The sequence below is a fragment of the Lissotriton vulgaris genome, chromosome 2_1, assembly GCF_964263255.1.
Source record: "Lissotriton vulgaris chromosome 2_1, aLisVul1.2, whole genome shotgun sequence".
NCBI lineage: Eukaryota > Metazoa > Chordata > Amphibia > Caudata > Salamandridae > Lissotriton > Lissotriton vulgaris.
In genome coordinates, this window is record NC_141687.1 from 17,608,099 (window position 1) to 17,632,995 (window position 24,897).

The 24,897-nt window shown below is 54.7% G+C and overlaps 1 protein-coding gene across 1 annotated transcript in view; it reads right to left on the bottom strand.

Moving 5' to 3' along the window:
- SLC4A3 (solute carrier family 4 member 3) overlaps positions 1 to 24,897 on the bottom strand; it is a 475,170-nt gene that overhangs the window by 84,196 nt on the left and 366,077 nt on the right. Inside the window, exons 14-15 of the mRNA XM_086958435.1 lie at positions 16,577 to 16,801; positions 1,834 to 1,982 (exon numbers count right to left, since the gene is read on the bottom strand). Of these exons, the coding sequence (XP_086814561.1) occupies positions 1,834 to 1,982; positions 16,577 to 16,801 (374 nt within the window). The remainder of the gene's footprint in view (positions 1 to 1,833; positions 1,983 to 16,576; positions 16,802 to 24,897) is intronic.

Genomic DNA, 24,897 nt, shown 5'->3' on the forward strand with positions numbered 1-24,897 from the left:
GGTCCCCCAGGTCAGTAATGCCCCAACTGACTAGAAAGTTTCCCTCTCTTTTCTTTTATAGTGGCAGTTGGCAGTTGGTGACCACTCCCTTATTCTGGAAGGTTCCAGGAGCTTCCTCACTCTAGCTATGGGCAGGCAGGCAGGCTGGTAATGCAACAATGTGTAAGGGTTCCAGCCAGCTCCTGGCTACTAGAGTGCACCTGAAAAGACCACGATGCAGTAGCAGGGGTCAGTGGCAGGCATGTTAGGGGAGGAAAGCCCCTGCACCTTAGCATTGCGTTTAATAATACACAGGGCATCTCAACCTCACAGGGCCTATACAACTTTATTACGATGGGGGGACATCCTGAATTAGGGGAGCGAAAAGCGACAAATTTCAGGGAAAAGGGCCAAGTCCAACACTGGGACTCTGAGCTGGCAGTCACCATTACTGATGAACAGTGGACGCCGTGCATAGGGTACCCCAAAATAATATCCATGAACGCTAGACTGAAATATACACAGTGTAATGACTTACATCATACATATTTAACCTCCCACAGACTAGCCGGTAGGTACCCCACGTCGGTCGACATATGCCCTCGCTGTTCTGGGACGGATGCAACCTTCCTTCACATGGTCTGGGCGCGCCCTCGCCTAGGGGCATATTGAAGTGAGATCGCGGTCACACTGGGGGGAGCAACTGACACACTTGTACAGGTGCAAGGCCTGCACTTTCTACTTGGCATCACCAAGCGCACTGCAAAGCGGAAAAACCTTAATAAATTCTCAGACCTAGCACTGGCGCGAGCGAAAAGGAGAATAGCTAAGTCTTGAAAATCGAGCGCAGCACCTGATGCGCGTAGCTGGATGCTGGATCTCCGCAAGGCACATGTGGAGGAACACACGACATACACACAGGTAGAACCCCGTAACCCCCCTCAAACTAACCCCATGCATGGGCAAGAATACTTGTCCTTTGTGGAAGGCAGATTGAATACGTCCAGTTCCACGCAGGGCTGAGATTGCCCCTCACCCTTGGCTTCGTTAACAGCACAATAGCATAAAGATACGCATAATTTGTACCCCTCCTCAGGTGGGACGTAACCTAAATAGATGGGTCCTCCAGCCCCCGAGACCAGGCAGGGGGTGGTGCATGCGGCTTTCTAGTTCCTCCTCCGCCCCTCCTCTCACTTCACCCGTTGACTTAAAGAAGCATACACATATGCAAATACCCTAGCTTATGTATGACCCTCATTACTATGTACATGTGGAATATTTTTGCGATTGTATATTTTTTGTTTAATGTTTGTAGCGTACTGGTTGGTGTGAAAATATGGGGTCTTTCTTGCCGCCTCCTTATGGAACTCCTTACCAATGTCACTAAGACAGAGCAACGATCTTCTCTCCTTCAGACAGGCCTTTAAAACCTGGCTTTTTAGACAGGCTTATTTTTAATATAAATTGAAGTGAACATACCTTTGTCCAATCTACCCAAGTGTTATGCTGTATTCTCAAAAATTTCAGTAGCGCCATGAAGCCTACGGGCGTACGTGCGCTGTATAAATAAAATTTAGCATAACATAACATAACAAAGAACACCAGTTGCCCTATTTGCTGAGCATAAAGTGGATAATATACAAAGATATATACATAAAGTTTGTTTCTTTTCCTATAACTAACATGCAATGCAGCCTGGTTCCCACCAAGTGTCAAGTTGGTAAATGCCACTGTATGATATTATATACTAAAGATGGCAACTTGTACTCTGCTTAAACTGTGGAAAAACAATAAAGACAATGACATTTATTTTTAAATCTAACGCCTCCCGAATGATCACATCGGCGATGTTACCTTGTAGAAGGCCTCTTCAAAGACCAGGAGGGGGCCTGAGAAGCCGATGACCAGCAGGGGCTGCGCTGCCAGGAGCGAGAAGATGATTCCCAGAGCAGAGGTGGAGATGATGAGCTCTGAGACCCCCATGAGACCCTCCGTCTTCTCCCCTATGAAGGGCGACAACAAGTTTCAGAGTGGCATCACACAGCGTCCAGCCATACCCAATGGAGACCCGATGAACCCAACCGCATGTGCCTCTGCGACCTACCAGACCCCACGGGCACACTGAGGGCACTACTAGCCCGCAACACAGAGGTGCTCAGGTCTGACCCGCTGGTCTCCTCAACAACTCCTGGATAAACCAAACACACCCATACTAGGCCCATACCTTGCCGACACCAACCGTCCACTGCCACTACCTCATGCCAGCTTTATTACCTGCCAGTCTCCTGTGGATGCCCAAAGTAACTAATGTGCCAGGACACCCAGATAGATTGCCCCTTAAATCACCACTCACCTTCAGGGTACCAGGTCTGCCTGGCGCCTCCTGGATTCCAAAACAAACAAACAAAAAGCAATAACACAAGTCTGGATATGACACTTAGCAGCCATTCTCGCTCCTGGCACCCAGCAGACAGCCTGGCTCCGGGCACTCAGCAGACAGCCTGGCTCCTGATAGACAGCCTGGTTCCTGACACTCAGCAGACCAACTCAATGTTGGAACATAGCAGACAGCCTGGCTCCAGTCACTCAGCGAACAGCCTGGCTCCTGGCACTCAGCAGACAGCCTGGCTCCTAGCACTCAGCAGACAGAAAGGCTCTTAGCATTTAGCAGGCAGTCTGGTTCCTGGCACACAGCAAGAGAGCCTGGCACTTAGCAGACAGCCTGGCTCCTGGCACTCAGCAGACAGCCTGGCTTCTTGCACTCAGCAGACAACCTGGCTTCTGGCACTCAGCAGGCAGCCTGGCTCCTGGCAGTCAGCAGACAGTGTGGCTCCTGTCGTTTAGTAGACAGCCTGACACTCAGCAGACAGACTGGCTCCTGGCACTTCGCAGACTGCCTGGCACTCAGCAGACAGTCTGGATCCTGGCATTCAGCAGACAGCCTGGCTCCTGGCACTCAGCAGACAGCTTGGCATCTGGCACTTAGCAAACAGACTGGCACTCAGTAGACAGCCTGGCTCACTGGCACTCAGCAGATAGCCTGGCTCATGGCACTCAGCAGACAGCCTTGCTCCTGGCACTCAGCAGACAACCTGGCTTTTGGCAGACAGCGTGGCTTTGGCACTCAGCAGACAGCCTGGCTCCTGGCAGTCAGCAGACTGACCGGTTCCTGGCATTTAGTAGACAGCCTGCCACTCAGCAGACCGCCTGACTCACTGCCTCTCAGCAGACAGAATGTCTCCTTGCACTTAGCATATAGCCTGGCTAAAGCCACTCAGCAGGCAGCCTGACTCCTGGCACTCAACAGACAGCTTGGCTCCTGGCACTCAGCAGACAGCCGGGCTCCGGCAGACAGTCTGGCTCCTGACACCCAGATGAAAGTCCGGCTCCTGGCACTTAGTAGACAGCCTGGCACTCAGCAGACAGCCAGGTTCCTGGCACTCAGCAGACAGCCTGAATCCTGGCACTCTGCAGACAGTCTGCCTACTAGCACTCAGCAGCCAAAAAGGCTCCTAGCATTTAGCCGACAGCCTTAGCAGACTGCCTGGCTTCTGGCACTTAGCAGACAGCCTAGCACTCAGCAGACAGCCTGGCTCCTGGCAATCAGCAGACAGCCTGGCGCCTGGTATCCCGCAGACAGCCTGGCTTGTGGCATTCAGCAGCCAGCCTGGATCCTGGCACTCAGCAGACAGCCTAGCTCCTGGCACTCAGCAGACAGCCTGGCACTCAGCAGACAGCTTGGCTCCTGTCAGACAGCCTGGTTTCTAGCACTCAGCAGACAGCTTTGCTCTTGGCTCTCAGCAAGCAGCCTTGCCCCTGGCACTCCACATACAGCCTGGCTCCTATCAGAAAGCCTGGCTCTTGGCCCTCAAAAGAGAGTCTGGCTCCTGGTAGACAGCCTGGTTCCTGGCACTCAGCAGACACCCTGTCTCCTGACATTCAGCAGACAAACTAGCTCCAGGCACTCAGCAGACAGCCTGGCCCTGGCACCCAGCAGATTGTCTGGCTCCTGTTGTTTAGTAGACACCCTGCCACCCAGCAGACAGCTTGGCTCCTTGCACTCAGCAGACAGTCAGGCTCTTGGCAATCAGCAGCCTGGCCTGGCCTGGTATCCTAGCAGATAGCCTGGGTTCTGGCAGACAGCCTGTCTCCTGACACTCAGACAACAGTCTGGCTCCTGGTACTTGGCAAACAGCCTAGCACTCAGCAGACAGCCTGGCTTCTGGCAATCAGCAGACAGCCTGGCGCCTGGTAGTCCGCAGACACGCCTGACTCCTGGCACTAAGCAGCCAGCCTGGATCCTGGCACTCAGCAGACAGCCTGAATCCTGGCGCTCAGCAGACAACCTGGCACTCAGCAGACATCTTGGCTCCTGTCAGACAGCCTGGCTTCTGGCACTCAGCAGACAGCTTTGCTCCTGGCACTCAGCAGACAGCCTTGCTCCTGGCACTCAGCAGACAGCCTTGCTCCTGGCACTCAGCAGACAGCCTGGCTCCAATCAGACACCCTGGCTCTTGGCACTCGGCGGACGGACTGGCTCCTGGCACTCAGCTGACAGCTTGGCTCCTGGCACTCCGCAGACAGCCTGGCTCATGGCCCTCATGAATGAATGAATTTGGGATTTGTATAGCCCATGGCTGCCCGGAAGCGTCCCAGCGCTGTGATTGTAGACCAACAACTGAGGGTAGAGGCTGAGGGGGAAGAGAAAAGGTTATTGTGGGAAAAGGTGAGTTTTGAGAAGTTTTCGGAATTTCATATGATTAGGTTCAGACCGGAGTTGGATTGGGAGAGAGTTCCAGAGGGTTGCGGCGACCACCGAGAATCGGCGACCACCAGTACGAGCTCTTTTAGTTCGGTGGACCTTGGCAAGGTTGCCTTGCGCTGACCGTAAGGGTCTGTTCGGGGTGTATGGGTAGAGCATGGATTTTAGAATTGGGGGTCCTTGGTTTTGCATAGCTCTATGGGTGGTACAAAGGGACTTGAATTTGACCCTTTCGCGTATCGGCAACCAGTGCAATGTCTTAAGGGCAGGTTTGGCTGAGACTCTACGGGGGGTGCCAGTGAGTATCCTTGCAGCGGCATTTTGTGTTCGCTGCAGGACATTGAGCGTGGCTTCAGGGGCACCTAAAAAAGGGCATTGCAATAGTCCAATCTTGATAATATTAGACCTTGCATAAGCATTTTCTGGGAGGTTGCGGGAAGTAGTGGAAGAATCTTCAGAAGAGAGTCTGGCTCCTGGTAGACAGCCTGGTTCCTGGCACTCAGCAGACACCCTGTCTCCTGACATTCAGCAGACAAACTAGCTCCAGGCACTCAGCAGACAGCCTGGCTCCTGGCACCCAGCAGACTGTCTGGCTCCTGGCACTCAGCAGACACCCTAGCTCATGGCACTCAGCAGACAACCTGCAAATCAGCAGACAGCCTGGCTCCTGGCACTTAGCAGATAGCCTGGCTCACTGGCACTCAGCAGACAGCCTAGCTCATGGCACTCAGCAGACAACCTGCAAATCAGCAGACAGCCTGGCTCCTGGCACTTAGCAGACAGCCTGGCACTCAGCAGACAGAATCTCTCCTTGCACTTAGCAGACAGCCTTGCTCCTGGCATTTAGTAGACAGCCTGCCACTCAGCAGACAGCCTGGCATTCAGCAGACATCTTGGCCCCTGTCAGACAGCCTGGCTTCTGGCACTCAGCAGACAGCTTTGCTCCTGGCACTCAGCAGACAGCCTTGCTCCTGGCACTTCGCATACAGCCTGGCTCCTATCAGACAGCCTGGCTCTTGGCACTCAGCAAACAGACGGGCTCCTGGCACTCAGCATACAGCCTGGCTCCTGGCACTCAGCAGACAGCCTGGCTCCTGGCACTCTGCAGACAGCCTTGCTTCTGGGATTTAGTAAACAGCCTTCCACTCAGCAGTCAGTCTGGCTCCTGGTACTTCGCACACAGCCTGGCACTCAGCAAACATCCTGCCTCCTGACACTCAGCAAACAGCCTGGCTCCTGGCACTCAGCAGACAGACCTGGCTCCAGGCACTCAGCAGACAGCCTGGCTCCTGGCACTCAGCAGACAGCCTGACTCCTGGCACTCAGCAGACAGCCTGGCTCCTGGCACTCAGCAGACAGCCTGGCTCCTGGCACTCAGCAAACATCCTGCCTCCTGACACTCAGCAAACAGCCTGGCTCCTGGCACTCAGCAGACAGACCTGGCTCCAGGCACTCAGCAGACAGCCTGGCTCCTGGCACTCAGCAGACAGCCTGACTCCTGGCACTCAGCAGACAGCCTGGCTCCTGGCACTCAGCAGACAGCCTGGCTCATGGCACTCAGCAGACAGCCTGGCTTCTGGCACTCAGCAGACAGCCTGGCTCCTGGAACTCAGCAGACAGACTGGCTCCTGGCACTCAGCAGACAGCCTGGCTCCTGGCACTCAGCAGACAGCCTGACTCCAGGGACTCAGCAGACAGGCTGGCTCCTGGCACTCAGCAGACAGCCTAGCTCATGGCACTCAGCAGACAACCTGCAAATCAGCAGACAGCCTGGCTCCTGGCACTTAGCAGACAGCCTGGCACTCAGCAGACAGAATCTCTCCTTGCACTTAGCAGACAGCCTTGCTCCTGGCATTTAGTAGACAGCCTGCCACTCAGCAGACAGCCTGGCATTCAGCAGACATCTTGGCCCCTGTCAGACAGCCTGGCTTCTGGCACTCAGCAGACAGCTTTGCTCCTGGCACTCAGCAGACAGCCTTGCTCCTGGCACTTCGCATACAGCCTGGCTCCTATCAGACAGCCTGGCTCTTGGCACTCAGCAAACAGACGGGCTCCTGGGACTCAGCATACATCCTGGCTCCTGGCACTCTGCAGACAGCCTTGCTTCTGGGATTTAGTAAACAGCCTTCCACTCAGCAGTCAGTCTGGCTCCTGGTACTTCGCACACAGCCTGGCACTCAGCAAACAGCCTGGCTCCTGGCACTCAGCAGACAGACCTGGCTCCAGGCACTCAGCAGACAGCCTGGCTCCTGGCACTCAGCAGACAGCCTGACTCCTGGCACTCAGCAGACAGCCTGGCTCCTGGAACTCAGCAGACAGACTGGCTCCTGGCACTCAGCAGACAGCCTGGCTCCTGGCACTCAGCAGACAGCCTGACTCCAGGGACTCAGCAGACAGGCTGGCTCCTGGCACTCAGCAGACAGCCTGGCACTCAGCAGACAGCCTGCCTCCTGGCACTCAGCAAACATCCTGGCTCCAGGCATTCAGCAGACAACCTGGCTCCAGGCACTCAGCAGACAGCCTGGCTCTTGGCACTTAGCAGACAGCCTGGCTCACTGGCACTCAGCAGACAGCCTGGCTCATAGCATTCGGCAGACAGCTGGGCTCATGGCACTCAGCAGACAGCCTGGCTCCTGGCACTCAGCAGACAGCCTTTCTTCTGGCATTTAGTAAACAGCCTTCCACTCAGCAGACAGTCTGGCTCCTGACACTCAGCAGACAGTCTGGCTCCTGACACACAGCAGACAGCCTGGCTCCTGGCACTCAGCAGAAAGCCTGGCTCCTGGCACTCAGCAGACAGCCTGGCTTCCGGCACTCAGCAGACAGCCTGGCTCCTGGCACTCAGCAGACAGCCTGGCACCTGGCACTCAGCAGACAGCCTGACTCCAGGGACTCAGCAGACAGGCTGGCTCCTGGCACTCAGCAGACAGCCTGGCACTCAGCAGACCGCCTGCCTCCTGGCACTCAGCAAACATCCTGGCTCCTGGCATTCAGCAGACAACCTGGCTCCAGGCACTCAGCAGACAGCCTGGCTCACTGGCACTCAGCAGACAGCCTGGCTCATAGCATTCGGAAGACAGCTGGGCCCATGGCACTCAGCAGACAGCTTGGCTCCTGTCAGACAGCCTGGTTTCTAGCACTCAGCAGACAGCTTTGCTCTTGGCTCTCAGCAAGCAGCCTTGCCCCTGGCACTCCACATACAGCCTGGCTCCTATCAGAAAGCCTGGCTCTTGGCCCTCAAAAGAGAGTCTGGCTCCTGGTAGACAGCCTGGTTCCTGGCACTCAGCAGACACCCTGTCTCCTGACATTCAGCAGACAAACTAGCTCCAGGCACTCAGCAGACAGCCTGGCCCTGGCACCCAGCAGATTGTCTGGCTCCTGTTGTTTAGTAGACACCCTGCCACCCAGCAGACAGCTTGGCTCCTTGCACTCAGCAGACAGTCAGGCTCTTGGCAATCAGCAGCCTGGCCTGGCCTGGTATCCTAGCAGATAGCCTGGGTTCTGGCAGACAGCCTGTCTCCTGACACTCAGACAACAGTCTGGCTCCTGGTACTTGGCAAACAGCCTAGCACTCAGCAGACAGCCTGGCTTCTGGCAATCAGCAGACAGCCTGGCGCCTGGTAGTCCGCAGACACGCCTGACTCCTGGCACTAAGCAGCCAGCCTGGATCCTGGCACTCAGCAGACAGCCTGAATCCTGGCGCTCAGCAGACAACCTGGCACTCAGCAGACATCTTGGCTCCTGTCAGACAGCCTGGCTTCTGGCACTCAGCAGACAGCTTTGCTCCTGGCACTCAGCAGACAGCCTTGCTCCTGGCACTCAGCAGACAGCCTTGCTCCTGGCACTCAGCAGACAGCCTGGCTCCAATCAGACACCCTGGCTCTTGGCACTCGGCGGACGGACTGGCTCCTGGCACTCAGCTGACAGCTTGGCTCCTGGCACTCCGCAGACAGCCTGGCTCATGGCCCTCATGAATGAATGGATTTGGGATTTGTATAGCCCATGGCTGCCCGGAAGCGTCCCAGCGCTGTGATTGTAGACCAACAACTGAGGGTAGAGGCTGAGGGGGAAGAGAAAAGGTTATTGTGGGAAAAGGTGAGTTTTGAGAAGTTTTCGGAATTTCATATGATTAGGTTCAGACCGGAGTTGGATTGGGAGAGAGTTCCAGAGGGTTGCGGCGACCACCGAGAATCGGCGACCACCAGTACGAGCTCTTTTAGTTCGGTGGACCTTGGCAAGGTTGCCTTGCGCTGACCGTAAGGGTCTGTTCGGGGTGTATGGGTAGAGCATGGATTTTAGAATTGGGGGTCCTTGGTTTTGCATAGCTCTATGGGTGGTACAAAGGGACTTGAATTTGACCCTTTCGCGTATCGGCAACCAGTGCAATGTCTTAAGGGCAGGTTTGGCTGAGACTCTACGGGGGGTGCCAGTGAGTATCCTTGCAGCGGCATTTTGTGTTCGCTGCAGGACATTGAGCGTGGCTTCAGGGGCACCTAAAAAAGGGCATTGCAATAGTCCAATCTTGATAATATTAGACCTTGCATAAGCATTTTCTGGGAGGTTGCGGGAAGTAGTGGAAGAATCTTCAGAAGAGAGTCTGGCTCCTGGTAGACAGCCTGGTTCCTGGCACTCAGCAGACACCCTGTCTCCTGACATTCAGCAGACAAACTAGCTCCAGGCACTCAGCAGACAGCCTGGCTCCTGGCACCCAGCAGACTGTCTGGCTCCTGGCACTCAGCAGACACCCTAGCTCATGGCACTCAGCAGACAACCTGCAAATCAGCAGACAGCCTGGCTCCTGGCACTTAGCAGATAGCCTGGCTCACTGGCACTCAGCAGACAGCCTAGCTCATGGCACTCAGCAGACAACCTGCAAATCAGCAGACAGCCTGGCTCCTGGCACTTAGCAGACAGCCTGGCACTCAGCAGACAGAATCTCTCCTTGCACTTAGCAGACAGCCTTGCTCCTGGCATTTAGTAGACAGCCTGCCACTCAGCAGACAGCCTGGCATTCAGCAGACATCTTGGCCCCTGTCAGACAGCCTGGCTTCTGGCACTCAGCAGACAGCTTTGCTCCTGGCACTCAGCAGACAGCCTTGCTCCTGGCACTTCGCATACAGCCTGGCTCCTATCAGACAGCCTGGCTCTTGGCACTCAGCAAACAGACGGGCTCCTGGCACTCAGCATACAGCCTGGCTCCTGGCACTCAGCAGACAGCCTGGCTCCTGGCACTCTGCAGACAGCCTTGCTTCTGGGATTTAGTAAACAGCCTTCCACTCAGCAGTCAGTCTGGCTCCTGGTACTTCGCACACAGCCTGGCACTCAGCAAACATCCTGCCTCCTGACACTCAGCAAACAGCCTGGCTCCTGGCACTCAGCAGACAGACCTGGCTCCAGGCACTCAGCAGACAGCCTGGCTCCTGGCACTCAGCAGACAGCCTGACTCCTGGCACTCAGCAGACAGCCTGGCTCCTGGCACTCAGCAGACAGCCTGGCTCCTGGCACTCAGCAGACAGCCTGGCTTCTGGCACTCAGCAGACAGCCTGGCTCCTGGAACTCAGCAGACAGACTGGCTCCTGGCACTCAGCAGACAGCCTGGCTCCTGGCACTCAGCAGACAGCCTGACTCCAGGGACTCAGCAGACAGGCTGGCTCCTGGCACTCAGCAGACAGCCTAGCTCATGGCACTCAGCAGACAACCTGCAAATCAGCAGACAGCCTGGCTCCTGGCACTTAGCAGACAGCCTGGCACTCAGCAGACAGAATCTCTCCTTGCACTTAGCAGACAGCCTTGCTCCTGGCATTTAGTAGACAGCCTGCCACTCAGCAGACAGCCTGGCATTCAGCAGACATCTTGGCCCCTGTCAGACAGCCTGGCTTCTGGCACTCAGCAGACAGCTTTGCTCCTGGCACTCAGCAGACAGCCTTGCTCCTGGCACTTCGCATACAGCCTGGCTCCTATCAGACAGCCTGGCTCTTGGCACTCAGCAAACAGACGGGCTCCTGGCACTCAGCATACATCCTGGCTCCTGGCACTCTGCAGACAGCCTTGCTTCTGGGATTTAGTAAACAGCCTTCCACTCAGCAGTCAGTCTGGCTCCTGGTACTTCGCACACAGCCTGGCACTCAGCAAACATCCTGCCTCCTGACACTCAGCAAACAGCCTGGCTCCTGGCACTCAGCAGACAGACCTGGCTCCAGGCACTCAGCAGACAGCCTGGCTCCTGGCACTCAGCAGACAGCCTGACTCCTGGCACTCAGCAGACAGCCTGGCTCCTGGAACTCAGCAGACAGACTGGCTCCTGGCACTCAGCAGACAGCCTGGCTCCTGGCACGCAGCAGACAGCCTGACTCCAGGGACTCAGCAGACAGGCTGGCTCCTGGCACTCAGCAGACAGCCTGGCACTCAGCAGACAGCCTGCCTCCTGGCACTCAGCAAACATCCTGGCTCCAGGCATTCAGCAGACAACCTGGCTCCAGGCACTCAGCAGACAGCCTGGCTCTTGGCACTTAGCAGACAGCCTGGCTCACTGGCACTCAGCAGACAGCCTGGCTCATAGCATTCGGCAGACAGCTGGGCTCATGGCACTCAGCAGACAGCCTGGCTCCTGGCACTCAGCAGACAGCCTTTCTTCTGGCATTTAGTAAACAGCCTTCCACTCAGCAGACAGTCTGGCTCCTGACACTCAGCAGACAGTCTGGCTCCTGACACACAGCAGACAGCCTGGCTCCTGGCACTCAGCAGACAGCCTGGCTCCTGGCACTCAGCAGACAGCCTGGCTTCCGGCACTCAGCAGACAGCCTGGCTCCTGGCACTCAGCAGACAGCCTGGCACCTGGCACCCAGCAGACAGCCTGACTCCAGGGACTCAGCAGACAGGCTGGCTCCTGGCACTCAGCAGACAGCCTGGCACTCAGCAAACATCCTGGCTCCTGGCATTCAGCAGACAACCTGGCTCCAGGCACTCAGCAGACAGCCTGGCTCACTGGCACTCAGCAGACAGCCTGGCTCATAGCATTCGGAAGACAGCTGGGCCCATGGCACTCAGCAGACAGCCTTGCTCCTGGCACTTCGCATACAGCCTGGCTCCTATCAGACAGCCTGGCTCTTGGCACTCAGCAAACAGACGGGCTCCTGGCACTCAGCATACAGCCTGGCTCCTGGCACTCAGCAGACAGCCTGGCTCCTGGCACTCTGCAGACAGCCTTGCTTCTGGGATTTAGTAAACAGCCTTCCACTCAGCAGTCAGTCTGGCTCCTGGTACTTCGCACACAGCCTGGCACTCAGCAAACATCCTGCCTCCTGACACTCAGCAAACAGCCTGGCTCCTGGCACTCAGCAGACAGACCTGGCTCCAGGCACTCAGCAGACAGCCTGGCTCCTGGCACTCAGCAGACAGCCTGACTCCTGGCACTCAGCAGACAGCCTGGCTCCTGGCACTCAGCAGACAGCCTGGCTCCTGGCACTCAGCAGACAGCCTGGCTTCTGGCACTCAGCAGACAGCCTGGCTCCTGGAACTCAGCAGACAGACTGGCTCCTGGCACTCAGCAGACAGCCTGGCTCCTGGCACTCAGCAGACAGCCTGACTCCAGGGACTCAGCAGACAGGCTGGCTCCTGGCACTCAGCAGACAGCCTAGCTCATGGCACTCAGCAGACAACCTGCAAATCAGCAGACAGCCTGGCTCCTGGCACTTAGCAGACAGCCTGGCACTCAGCAGACAGAATCTCTCCTTGCACTTAGCAGACAGCCTTGCTCCTGGCATTTAGTAGACAGCCTGCCACTCAGCAGACAGCCTGGCATTCAGCAGACATCTTGGCCCCTGTCAGACAGCCTGGCTTCTGGCACTCAGCAGACAGCTTTGGTCCTGGCACTCAGCAGACAGCCTTGCTCCTGGCACTTCGCATACAGCCTGGCTCCTATCAGACAGCCTGGCTCTTGGCACTCAGCAAACAGACGGGCTCCTGGCACTCAGCATACAGCCTGGCTCCTGGCACTCTGCAGACAGCCTTGCTTCTGGGATTTAGTAAACAGCCTTCCACTCAGCAGTCAGTCTGGCTCCTGGTACTTCGCACACAGCCTGGCACTCAGCAAACATCCTGCCTCCTGACACTCAGCAAACAGCCTGGCTCCTGGCACTCAGCAGACAGACCTGGCTCCAGGCACTCAGCAGACAGCCTGGCTCCTGGCACTCAGCAGACAGCCTGACTCCTGGCACTCAGCAGACAGCCTGGCTCCTGGAACTCAGCAGACAGACTGGCTCCTGGCACTCAGCAGACAGCCTGGCTCCTGGCACTCAGCAGACAGCCTGACTCCAGGGACTCAGCAGACAGGCTGGCTCCTGGCACTCAGCAGACAGCCTGGCACTCAGCAGACAGCCTGCCTCCTGGCACTCAGCAAACATCCTGGCTCCAGGCATTCAGCAGACAACCTGGCTCCAGGCACTCAGCAGACAGCCTGGCTCTTGGCACTTAGCAGACAGCCTGGCTCACTGGCACTCAGCAGACAGCCTGGCTCATAGCATTCGGCAGACAGCTGGGCTCATGGCACTCAGCAGACAGCCTGGCTCCTGGCACTCAGCAGACAGCCTTTCTTCTGGCATTTAGTAAACAGCCTTCCACTCAGCAGACAGTCTGGCTCCTGACACTCAGCAGACAGTCTGGCTCCTGACACACAGCAGACAGCCTGGCTCCTGGCACTCAGCAGACAGCCTGGCTCCTGGCACTCAGCAGACAGCCTGGCTTCCGGCACTCAGCAGACAGCCTGGCTCCTGGCACTCAGCAGACAGCCTGGCACCTGGCACTCAGCAGACAGCCTGACTCCAGGGACTCAGCAGACAGGCTGGCTCCTGGCACTCAGCAGACAGCCTGGCACTCAGCAGACCGCCTGCCTCCTGGCACTCAGCAAACATCCTGGCTCCTGGCATTCAGCAGACAACCTGGCTCCAGGCACTCAGCAGACAGCCTGGCTCACTGGCACTCAGCAGACAGCCTGGCTCATAGCATTCGGAAGACAGCTGGGCCCATGGCACTCAGCAGACAGCCTGGCTCCTGGCACTCAGCAGACAGTCTGGCTCCTGGCATTTCGCACACAGACAGTCATGGCAGTTAGCAGACAACCTGCCTCAACCGCTTTGTGACTCACTTAATGTCTACTTTATTGACAAAATACTGGACATCAAAGCCAGTATCCCTCAACCGGTGTCCCCCCTCACGTCCGGCATGTCTATCAAGATTAACCACAACATCCTTAGTACCTTCCCACCTATTACCCAGGACCAATTTCGGGAATTGCAATCTAGAGTAAAATCCGGTGCACCCTCGGACAGTTGCCCACCTCACATCTTAAAAGAGTGCTTCCTGACACACTCAGCCCCTGCCATTTCCCTCCTGAATAACTCCCTGTCTCTTGGCACAGTTCCCGCAGCGTTTAAAGAGGCCATAGTCATCCCGCTGCTAAAAAAACCTGGGGCAGACCCAGCTTGCAAAGCCAACTTTCGACCCATCTCGCTGCTGCCCTATTTGGCAAAAGTTCTAGAGGCGCACGTGGCCAAGTGCCTCTCTAACTTTCTTGAGGAATCCTCCTGCTTCGACCCCCACCAGGCAGGCTTTCGGCCTGCACACTCCACTGAAGCAGTAGTCACGACAGTCTTGGACACCCTGCGTGACTGCGCCGACAGACGCTCCCCACAGGCCCTGGTGCTCCTGGACCTTTCGGCCGCTTTTGACACGGTCGATCACAACATCTTGGTCGACCGTGTCGAACAGGCCGGCGTCCGGGACCTAGCAGCCTGTTGGTTGAGATCCTTCTTGACAGACCGCAACCAAACACTACGCCTTGGTGATCTAATGGGTGCCAAACAGGCCATCACCTGCGGAGTGCCACAAGGTTCCTCCCTGTCACCTCACCTATTTAATCTTTACATACTTCCCCTGATTCAGACCCTAAGAGACAAACAGGTGAGAGTCTTCAACTACGCAGACGACTTACAACTGCTCTTTACCATCGACAACACTGAAGACTCCATACTGCACTTTCAGACCACCATGAGTTTCATTAAAACTTGGATGGACCAGAACCAGCTCAAACTAAACCCGGGGAAAACCGAGTTAGTTTTGACCGGCGACAGCACCAAGTACTGGGGCCTCCACTATTGGCCTTCTGAATTAGGACCGCGACCTATCACTGAAAGCGCAAGTAGGTCAGGTGGTCTCCAAGTGCTTTTTCCAACTAAAAAAAATTCGGAAGGTACGCCGTCTGCTTACTTCAGAGGCAATCACCCAGGTTGTGATCTCAACTGTACTGTCCCATCTGGACTACGCGAACGCCATCTACCTAGGTCTTCCCAACTACCTAGTTAAGCGACTCCAGATGGTACAGAACCATGCCTCAAGGCTAATCCTGAACCAACCTAGGCGACACGCAGCTACCCCTCTACTAAAGAAACTACACTGGCTCCCAGTAACCCAGCGCTGTGCCTTTAAAACTGGTTGTATAATCTTCAAGTCCCTCTATTGTAAAAGCCCCTCATTCATTAACCAACTGATTTCCAGATATACTCCATCCCGCAACCTACGCTCACTCCATTTGAGCCTCCTGCAGACGCCCTCCTTCAAACTTAAGCGCGCAGGAGGCCGTAGGTTTGCGACCCTTGCTTCCTGCTTGTGGAATTCCTTCCCCCTGGAGATCCGGAATTGTCAAGACCTCCTCTCTTTCCGGAAAGCCTTGAAGACCTGGCTCTTCAGACAAGCATTTCAATAACGCAACTCCCCCCCTTTGTTCATGTTACTGCTGATCACAGCGCCAAGAAACCAATCGGTGAAATGCGCGCTTTAGAAATATTTTAATAACAATAACATAACCTGCCAATCAGTAGGCAGCCTAGCTCCTGGCCCTCAACAGACAGCCTGAATTCTGGCGCTCAGCAGACAGGCTGGCACTCAGCAGACAGCTTGGCTCTTGTCAGACAGCCTGGCTTCTGGCACTCAGCAGACAGCTTTGCTCCTGGCACTTAGCAGACAGCCTGGCTCTTGGCACTCAGCAGACAGACGGGCTCCTGGCACTCAGCAGACAGACGGGCTCCTGGCACTCAGAAGACAGCCTTGCTTCTGGAATTTAGTAGACAGCCTTCCACTCAGCAGACAGCCTTGCTCCTGGCACTTCGCACACAGCCTAGCACTCAGCAAACAGCCTGGCTCCTGGCACCCAACAGACTGTCTGGCTCCTGGCACTTCGCACACAGCCTAGCACTCAGCAAACAGCCTGGCTCCTGGCACCCAACAGACTGTCTGGCTCCTGTTATTTAGTAGACATCCTGCCACTCGGCAGACAGCCTGGCTCATGGCATTCAGCAGACAGCTGGGCTCATGGCGCTCAGCAGACAGTCATGTCAGTCAGCAGACAACCTGCCAATCAGCAGACAGCCTAGCTCCTGGCCTTCAGAAGACAGCCCCGCTCCTGGCACTCAGCAGACAGCCTCGCTTGTGCACTCAGCAGCCAGTCTGGATCCTGGCACTCAGCAGACAGCTTGGCTCCTGTCAGGCAGCCTGGCTTCTGGCACTCAGCAGACAGCCTGGCTCCTGGAACTCAGCAGAAAGCCTGGCTCCTGGCACTCAGCAGACAGCCTGGCTCCTGGCACTCAGCAGACAGCCTGGCACTCAGCAGACAGCCTGGCTCCTGGCACTCAGCAGACAGCCTGGCTCCTGACACTCGGCAGACAGCTCTCACAGGACACTACTTTGTGAGCTCAGAGCAGAGACAAGAGGATCTGGACAAAGTTTTCTGTCACATGTCCTCACACGGCGCAATCTAGGGGCACAATCTGTCGGCCGGCTTACCCAGCAGCCCCCCAAAGGTGATGGCGGGAGACAGTGCCGCGAAGTAGATGAAGCACACGGCTGCGAGGCACTGGCTGTTCAGGGCGTCTGTGATGTCGCTCAGGTATTTGGGATATCGTCGCCTGATGTCCTTCACCAGACCCCCAAAGATGATGCCGGTGCGCTTGAGAGGGTCCCCTTCAGCCTCGCGCTCCTCCTCTTCCTCGGCCTTCACTGTGGATGGCTCTGGGGGACAATGAAGGGGTGCAGCTCAGTTAGCATACCTCATCATCAGCAGGGCACTGGAGAGGCAAGGGTTCATCCAGGGTACTCCCAGCATTGACATGAATTTGCCACATTTACCATTAAATCCTTTATTTGCATAATAATTTTCAAATGTTACAAAAATCAATAAAATGGCTCAACAGGAAGTGAAAGTGCTCCACAGAGGGCACCGTGCCATGCCAGATGCTCCATTCAATTTAGCTGGTTATCTTTAGATATTGATTGCTGTATGTTAGTCCTGGCACCATTGGCGTGGGGCTCCCTTCCATTTTTTGCTGTTGCCTCATGTGTTTTTGCTGGTGTTAGATGCTTTGGGCACTGTGCCACTTTTATTCAGTGCCACAGTGCAAGTGCTCCCTTTTGTAAATTGATGTATGGTTTAGTGATTCCATGTTTGGCTATTTTGGTTAACTTGTCAGACCCTAGTCTAGTGCATTGAGTGTGCCCAGGGCGTGTAATCCACAGCTCTCCACTCGCTTCTCTGCAGCCCTGTGCTAGCTGCCTGCCTTGCCTGCCCGGATTCCTGCTGACTGCCCTCCTGCTACAGCGCTTGCAGCATCTTACTGCGCCTGGTATCGTTTATGCCCGCATTGCTTTTCCGACCTCATTTCATAAAGTTAAAGCGCCTATTAGCGTTTAGGCTCGCACTGCTACATTGTATCTATTTGTATTAAACGGCGATTGTGCTTGTCGGGGGAACGTCTCTTTATTACTTACTTAGAAGAATCTCTGTTTGAAGCTCCGGCTATGCCCCACTTTCGATTTCATTTTAGGCGGCCATTTCGACTTGTTTGGGGTTTCTCCCGTGTCTCCTCCCAGACCCCGCCTCCCAGCTGACCCTCCCACGCTCCGCCCCCTCCACACTTCATTTATGCCTGATGCTCCAACGCGCAGCGTCCACGCGCTACGGCCACGCCGAAGGTGCGCCAAAGGTAAGCCCGTCTACGCCCGTCCGCGCCTGGACCGCGCCCAGCGCCATACCCCCTGGTCCTCGCATTGCCCAGCCCTCCCGCATTACCTACGATGCCACCACCCTCCTAGCCCTTAACCCCGGCCGCTCCCCCAACTGCGTCCAAGCCGCTCCTGGACACACCCATGGACCTTTCTCATGCTACTCCTGCAAATTCATCGGTACCGTCACCAACTCCGCTACGATCACACCTCAGATTCCCGACACCAACCACCTACAATGCATCCTTCTCAACACCCGATCGGTCCACAGGCACGCCATTGACCTATGGAATCTACTAGACACCATCTCTCCAGACGTCGCCTTCCTAACAGAAACATGGATGAACGCTTCCTCCGCCCCAGACATCACCATTGCCATCCCTGAAGAATATAAGATCACACGCAAGGACCGTACCGGCCACACAGGAGGAGGAATCGCTATCGTCCATAAAAAATCAATCCACATCTCAACCAGCTCTGACGTCAATATCGCCAACTCTGAACACCTTCACTTCCAGATCCACATCGACCCCAAGACCACACTCAGAGGCACCCTCCTCTACAGACCACCAGGACCCCGCGCAAAATTCAGTGAAGACATCACGGACTTCATCACTCCACACGCGCTCCCCTCCAAAGATTACATCCTTCTGGGAGACCTCAACTTTCACCTTGAAAAGAACAACGACCGCAACACCACCACCCTCTTGGACAACCTCGCCAACCTCGGACTTAAACAACTGGTCACTTCCCCCACCCACATCGCAGGTCACACACTCTACCCTATCTTCACCTCCAGCAATCATGTCGCCTTCAGCCACACTACGGATCTCCTCTGGACTGACCACAGCTGCGTTCACTTCACCTACAACAAGCCGAAACCCATCAACCACCCCCAACCAACTCTGCAAAGAAACTGGAACAAAATCACCATCGACCAGATCTCCTCATCGCTCCTTCTAAACACCCCAGCCCACTCCTCTAACCCACACCAAGCCGCCACCAACTTCATCCTATGGTTATCCAACACCGCCGACATCCTAGCACAACTGAAAAAACGTCAACGCAAACCTGGCAGCAAGAAGGCCTCATGGTTCAATGATGATCTTAAGAAGTCCAAGAAACTCTGCCGCTCCCTTGAAAAGGCCTGGAAAAAAGACCCAACCACTAGCTCCAAGGACGCCTTCAAAATCGCCACCCGCACACACCACCAACTAATCCGAAAGGCCAAGAAAACAGCATTCAAGGATCGACTAGACAACAACGCCCACAACAGCAAGGAACTTTTCAACATCGTCAAGGAATTTACCAATCCCTCGGCCAACTCCAATGACATCACCCCCTCTCAAGCCCTCTGCGACTCCCTGGCTTTATTCTCCCACAACAAAATTGCAGACATCCACAACAGCTTCGACAACCAACCCGGAGACCAACCCACCCAACCATATGCTGAACATTCTCCCCCCTTGAACACCCTTAACGACTGGAACCCAATCTCCACTGAGGACACCATCCGCCTGATGAACTCCATCCACTCAGGATCCCCCACAGACCCATGTCCTCACCACATCTTCAACAAAGCAGACTCCGCCATAGCACCGCACCTCGGAGACGTCATCAACTGCTCCTTCAACTCCGCCACCTTCCCGGAAAGCTGGAAACACGCTGGACTCACCGCCCTTCTGAAAAAACCCACAGCGGACCCCACCGAACTCAAAAATTACCGCCCCATCTCGCTCCTTCCTTTCCCGGCCAAAGTCATCGAGAAAGCTGTCAACAACCAGCTCGCCGCCTTCCTCGAAGCCAACAAATCCCTCGACTCCTCACAGTCCGGCTTCCGAGCAAAACACAGCACTGAGACCGCCCTCATCGCAGCAACAGACGACATTCGAACTCTACTGGACAATGGAGACACAGTCGCCCTCATCCTCCTCGACCTCTCTGCAGCCTTCGACACAGTCTGCCACAGCACCCTTTTACAACGCCTCAGAAACATCGGAATACAAGGAAAAGCACTTGAATGGATCACCTCGTTCCTCACCGGAAGAACCCAGAGAGTCCGCCTTTCACCATTCAAGTCCGAGGCCACTGAAGTCATCTGTGGCGTTCCACAAGGATCCTCACTCAGTCCCACCCTCTTCAACGTATACATGAGCCCCCTCGCGGCCATCGCCCGCCAACACAACCTCAACATCATCTCTTACGCGGATGACACGCAACTGATCCTTTCTCTCACCAATGACCCCAGCACCGCCAAAACTAACCTACACGAAGGAATGAAAGAAGTTGCCGAATGGATGAAACACAGCCGTCTGAAACTGAACTCAGATAAAACAGAAGTCCTCATCTTAGGTACATCCCCCCTCTGCATGGGACGACTCTTGGTGGCCGGAAGCCCTTGGAAAAGCACCCATTCCGACAGACCACGCACGGAACCTAGGCGTTATCCTGGATTCTTCACTTTCAATGAACAGACAAGTCAGCGCCGTCTCCTCATCCTGCTTCAACATTCTTCGCATGCTCAAAAAAACATTTCGCTGGATCCCCACCGAAACCAGAAAAACAGTCACCCATGCTCTGGTCACGAGCCGACTGGACTACGGAAACACCCTCTACGCAGGTACTACCGCTAAACTCCAGAAGAAACTCCAACGAATCCAAAACGCCTCAGCCAGGATCATATTAGACATCCCGCGTAACGAACACATCTCTAGTCACCTGAAAGACCTCCACTGGCTACCCGTCAATAAGAGGATCACTTTCCGACTGCTAACCCACGCACACAAATCACTCTACGACATCGGACCAGAATGCCTCAACTCACGACTGTCCTTCTACACCCCCTCCCGCCAACTACGTTCTTCCAGCCAAGCCCTCGCCACTGTACCTCGCATCAACAAGACCACCATGGGAGGCAGATCCTTCTCATACCTGGCAGCTAAAACATGGAACTCACTCCCCACTTACCTTCGCCTTACCCAGAACCACCTAGCATTCAGAAAGCAACTTAAAACGTGGATATTTGACAAGTAATCCTCCTCCCCTTCCTAAGCGCCTTGAGACCCTCTGGGTATGTAGTGCGCTATATAAATTCTTTGACTTGACTTGACTTGACTTGTTGTGCCGCCCACAGAAGCAGCCCTGTAAAATGTGTCTAAGGTCTGCCATTGCAGAGCCTGTGTGCAGTCTGGTACTGTCATGCTGACTGGGCAAGTGCACCCACTTCCTAGTCCCTAAACCTTCCCTTTTCCTCATATCAGTCACCCCTATGGTAGGCCCAAGGGCAGGGTGCATTCTAAGTATAAGGTAGGACAATCCCTGATGTGTGTGGCATGTCCTAATTGTGAATTACAGCCATTTTCGTTTTTCACTATTGCAAGGCTACCTGTTCTTCATAGGCCAGAATCGGCTGTTAGAATTGTTACATTTTATAATACTAACAGGCTCAGAGAACATTGTAGAAATTCAAGTTTAGTATGCCTGAACTCAGAATAATAAAATACATATTTTAGTAAAGTTTATTTTAATATTCTGTGTTTGCAAATACCACTTTTAGAAAGTAGGTATTTGCTTGTCCAACCATTCAAACCTGCATCTGCTAGTTTGTGTATTCCTATGTCTGGTTTCTGTGAGTGACAGGGCTGGGGAATTCCAGGAGACAGGCTGAGTCACCCAGTGGTGAATAGAGAGATCTGCATCTAGATGGGAGTGAGGAGTTGCACCTGAACCTTGAATAGGGCTGTGTCTGCCTTCCACAATGCTGGCTCTACCCCCTGGGGAGCGGCTGATGTCTCTGCCCTACACACTGAAAGAAGAGAAGGAGTCCTGTAAACAAAGTGCTCCAGGACTGTACTTGCCTTCCACAATGCTGGCTCCACCTCCTGTGGGGCGTCTGATGTTTCTGCTCTGCATTGTGAAAGGAAAGAAGAGGTCTGGTAAACAGAGTGCTTCAGAACTGGTTTGGACTGGGCAAAGGCCCCTCTCCCCTCTCCCCTCAGAGAACAAAGGATTTTAGGGTATAAATATTGGGACCCTGCTCCCATCGTTAAACTGCAAACTAGAGTGTCCCTTGACTTGGAAGCGGCCAGGAAGCTGTCACTCGATTTTGCCTCCCATAAGAAATCCTCTCTCGGTCACATAGCTACTGCTATTTCCCCTAATCGCATTTGCATGCGGGAGGGTGTTATAGCGGTGGTTGATGTCCACGATATGCCTGTTCTGCCCACTCCCCCTCCACTTCTAGGTCTACCTGCTCTGCCTGACGGCCCGCTCATTGTTGAGGATAGCCCTCTTGTTCCCCCTATTTCTTCCCCACAATCACTTGATATATCTCTGGCCTCCACCTCATATGGCGGTCTCGATAACATTCCGGTGAATTCCAATAAGAGAAAACGTTCTCCCAGTCCAACTTCCCCCCGTAAAAAACTGCCAATGCAGGGTGCCAATCTGCCCACCAGTGATAACACAATAGCTGATGCCAGTCCGGCTATGTCTTTCCTCTCCCCATTGGTTCCTTGTGGTGAAAATATCGTGGGGCAAGTCCCTCTAGTTTCTGGAGGCACCCCACCACCTGAGAGATCAGACCCGGGTTGGACTAATCAAGAAGGGAGGGAGAGGGAATTTATAGGAGTGGTTTGGGAGTCTCTAAAAAATCTCCTATCTCCCCTGGATTTAAGGCTTTCTCGTATAGAGAACAATCTCCTTGAGATGGAGAAAAGCATTATCGCCTTGGCCACTCTTGGCCTGAGAGGCCTTGAACGCCAGGGTTTGATCGATAGTAATATGGTTACACAGGCTCCTACCCCACCTCCTACAGCTATCCCTGGTTTGCCCCTTAATCCCACTCTGCCCTGTCCTACCCATCCTATCCCCAAACCCCGCACCAAGAGTCTCATTCCTGCAAACCTGCCCCCCCAGGCCAGGGCTAACACCCTAAATGCTCCAGCACCACAATCGCTTATTGGCACTACATTAGCTGCACCTAGAGCCCAGAACTCAACTAGCTCTAGCTCCCGCCCTACCCAGGCCCCCCGGAACAACACCACACCAGCCGCACTGAGAGTTCAGAACCCAGCTAGCTCTAGTTCCCGTCCCGCCCAGGCCCCCCGGAATAAACCCCCTACTCATTCTGCTAGGGGTCCTCATACCAGGAGCAATTTTCGAGGAGGTTATATCGACCTTCCTCCTGAAGCAAATGATTATATGGTGGTTTTGACGGGTGTCCCGGAATTGGAGAATGGCCAATACGAAGACCAGCATTCCCTACGCAATAAAGTTATGCATTGGCTTAACACTTATAGACCTATCCCCAATGGTAGGAGGAGTAGAGTCCTAACGACACGAAGAGTTCCATGGGTGGGCACCACGAGGAAATCGACCCCCGGTGACTGTATAGTCGTAACTTTTGATGATGTGTATACGGCCAGGCACATCTGGTCTCCTGGGAACCAAGATTGGGGTTCCTCTATTGCCCCGAGGCCTTTGTCATTCTTCTATCCCCCCCGTGCTGTATGTCCGCAGGGGGGTTCTTGGCCTACAGCCCCCCAACAGCCTAGTTGGGGATACTTCCCCACTGCGTTTAACCCAAACAGTGGTTGGCCTGGAGATGTAACCTCAGATAGGTTTGGCAGCCTGGAGGATGTCGATTGACTCCTAACGCTTCCAGCAACAGCACTACTAAGCAACCCCAATGGTCTCGTATTGGAGACGGGGAGATCATCCTTGGCGGCTACCGTGGGTGTGATTAGTACTTCCCCTCCTACCCGGTCCTTAATCCAGGCCCCCCTTACACAGGATCTGGTGCACCCTTCCTCAGCTGTTTGTCCTCCTACTTCTACCCTAGCCTTAAACCTGATTGCCCCCGATGTCTCGCCACCTGCAGCTTCTCTCCAATCTCCCAGGGTCGATGATATCCATGTCATCTCTCCAGTTTCTGAGCCACAGTCTGGTAAGACCTTGACAGGTGTTCCCCAGCTTAAAATCTTAAGCTGGAATGTGGCAGGGCTTGCCCGGAATTTTGACAATCCTGATTGGATCTCCTTTATGGAGCCTTTTGGGATCTGCCTTTTACAAGAAACTTGGTGCCTGGAGCCCGTGCACAGGGTCGGCTTTACCACCTACTCTGTGCCGGCCTCCAGGTCCAAAGGCAGTAAAGGCCGTCCTTCTGGCGGCCTTCTCATCTGGGTTAGTGTATCGCTGGGGCTTACAGTAAAACACATAAATTCACCATCCCCAGATCTTTTGAGACTCACTATTCAATGCCCGGGGGGCAAGACCCTAGAGCTTTTCAATCTATACTTAAGGGGGGCCAGGGCGGGGAACTCGAGCCCCCTGTCTTTAACTGGAGTTGAAGAGGAGCTAACTGGCTGCAACATTGACTCCTTCACTATCCTGGCCGGGGATTTTAATTGTTGTTTCGAGCCTCTGGCCAGTGATGACATTTTGGACACATGGGAGGACGATGCCAAGAGAGGCATTCCCTTGCTTGCTCTCGACCCCATCAAGAAATGGACACAGAATGCCATTGATATTAACGCACTTTGCTTGGAAAACGCCCTCAGAGCCACCAATGGCCGTTGCAAGTCTGATACTGGGGGTGCACACACATTTAACAGGACTGGACACACCTCCAGAATCGACTACGTGCTGCTAAACTACAACCTGTGGGAATATGTCCTTGATATGGTTGTCCAACAATCCACGGATAGCGACCACAATCCTTTGATCCTCTCGCTTGCTCTCCCGTGGGATCTAGGGGCCACAGCATTATCCCGGCCAACCTGGAAATCATCCCACGAAGTTGTTCCATCTAATTGCGGGAGGCGACTGAAGTGGGCTAAGGTTGCTTCTGATGTTACAAGAATGGCCCAAGTACAGTCCTTAATGATGGAAGCTAAGTGTATCGCTGGCACGCAGGACTCTGACACTCCTATCCTCGTGCCATTTGTGGAGACTATTGTATCGCTTAGCAATCTTTTTCTGGTTCCTCAGGGGAGGGGGGGGTCCAAGTGGAGAAACGAGACTAGGGGTAGAGATCAATGGTACACCCACGCTTGCCGCCAAGCAAAAAGTGAGCTAATCGTGGCGGTCAGTGCCAAAGACCCGGC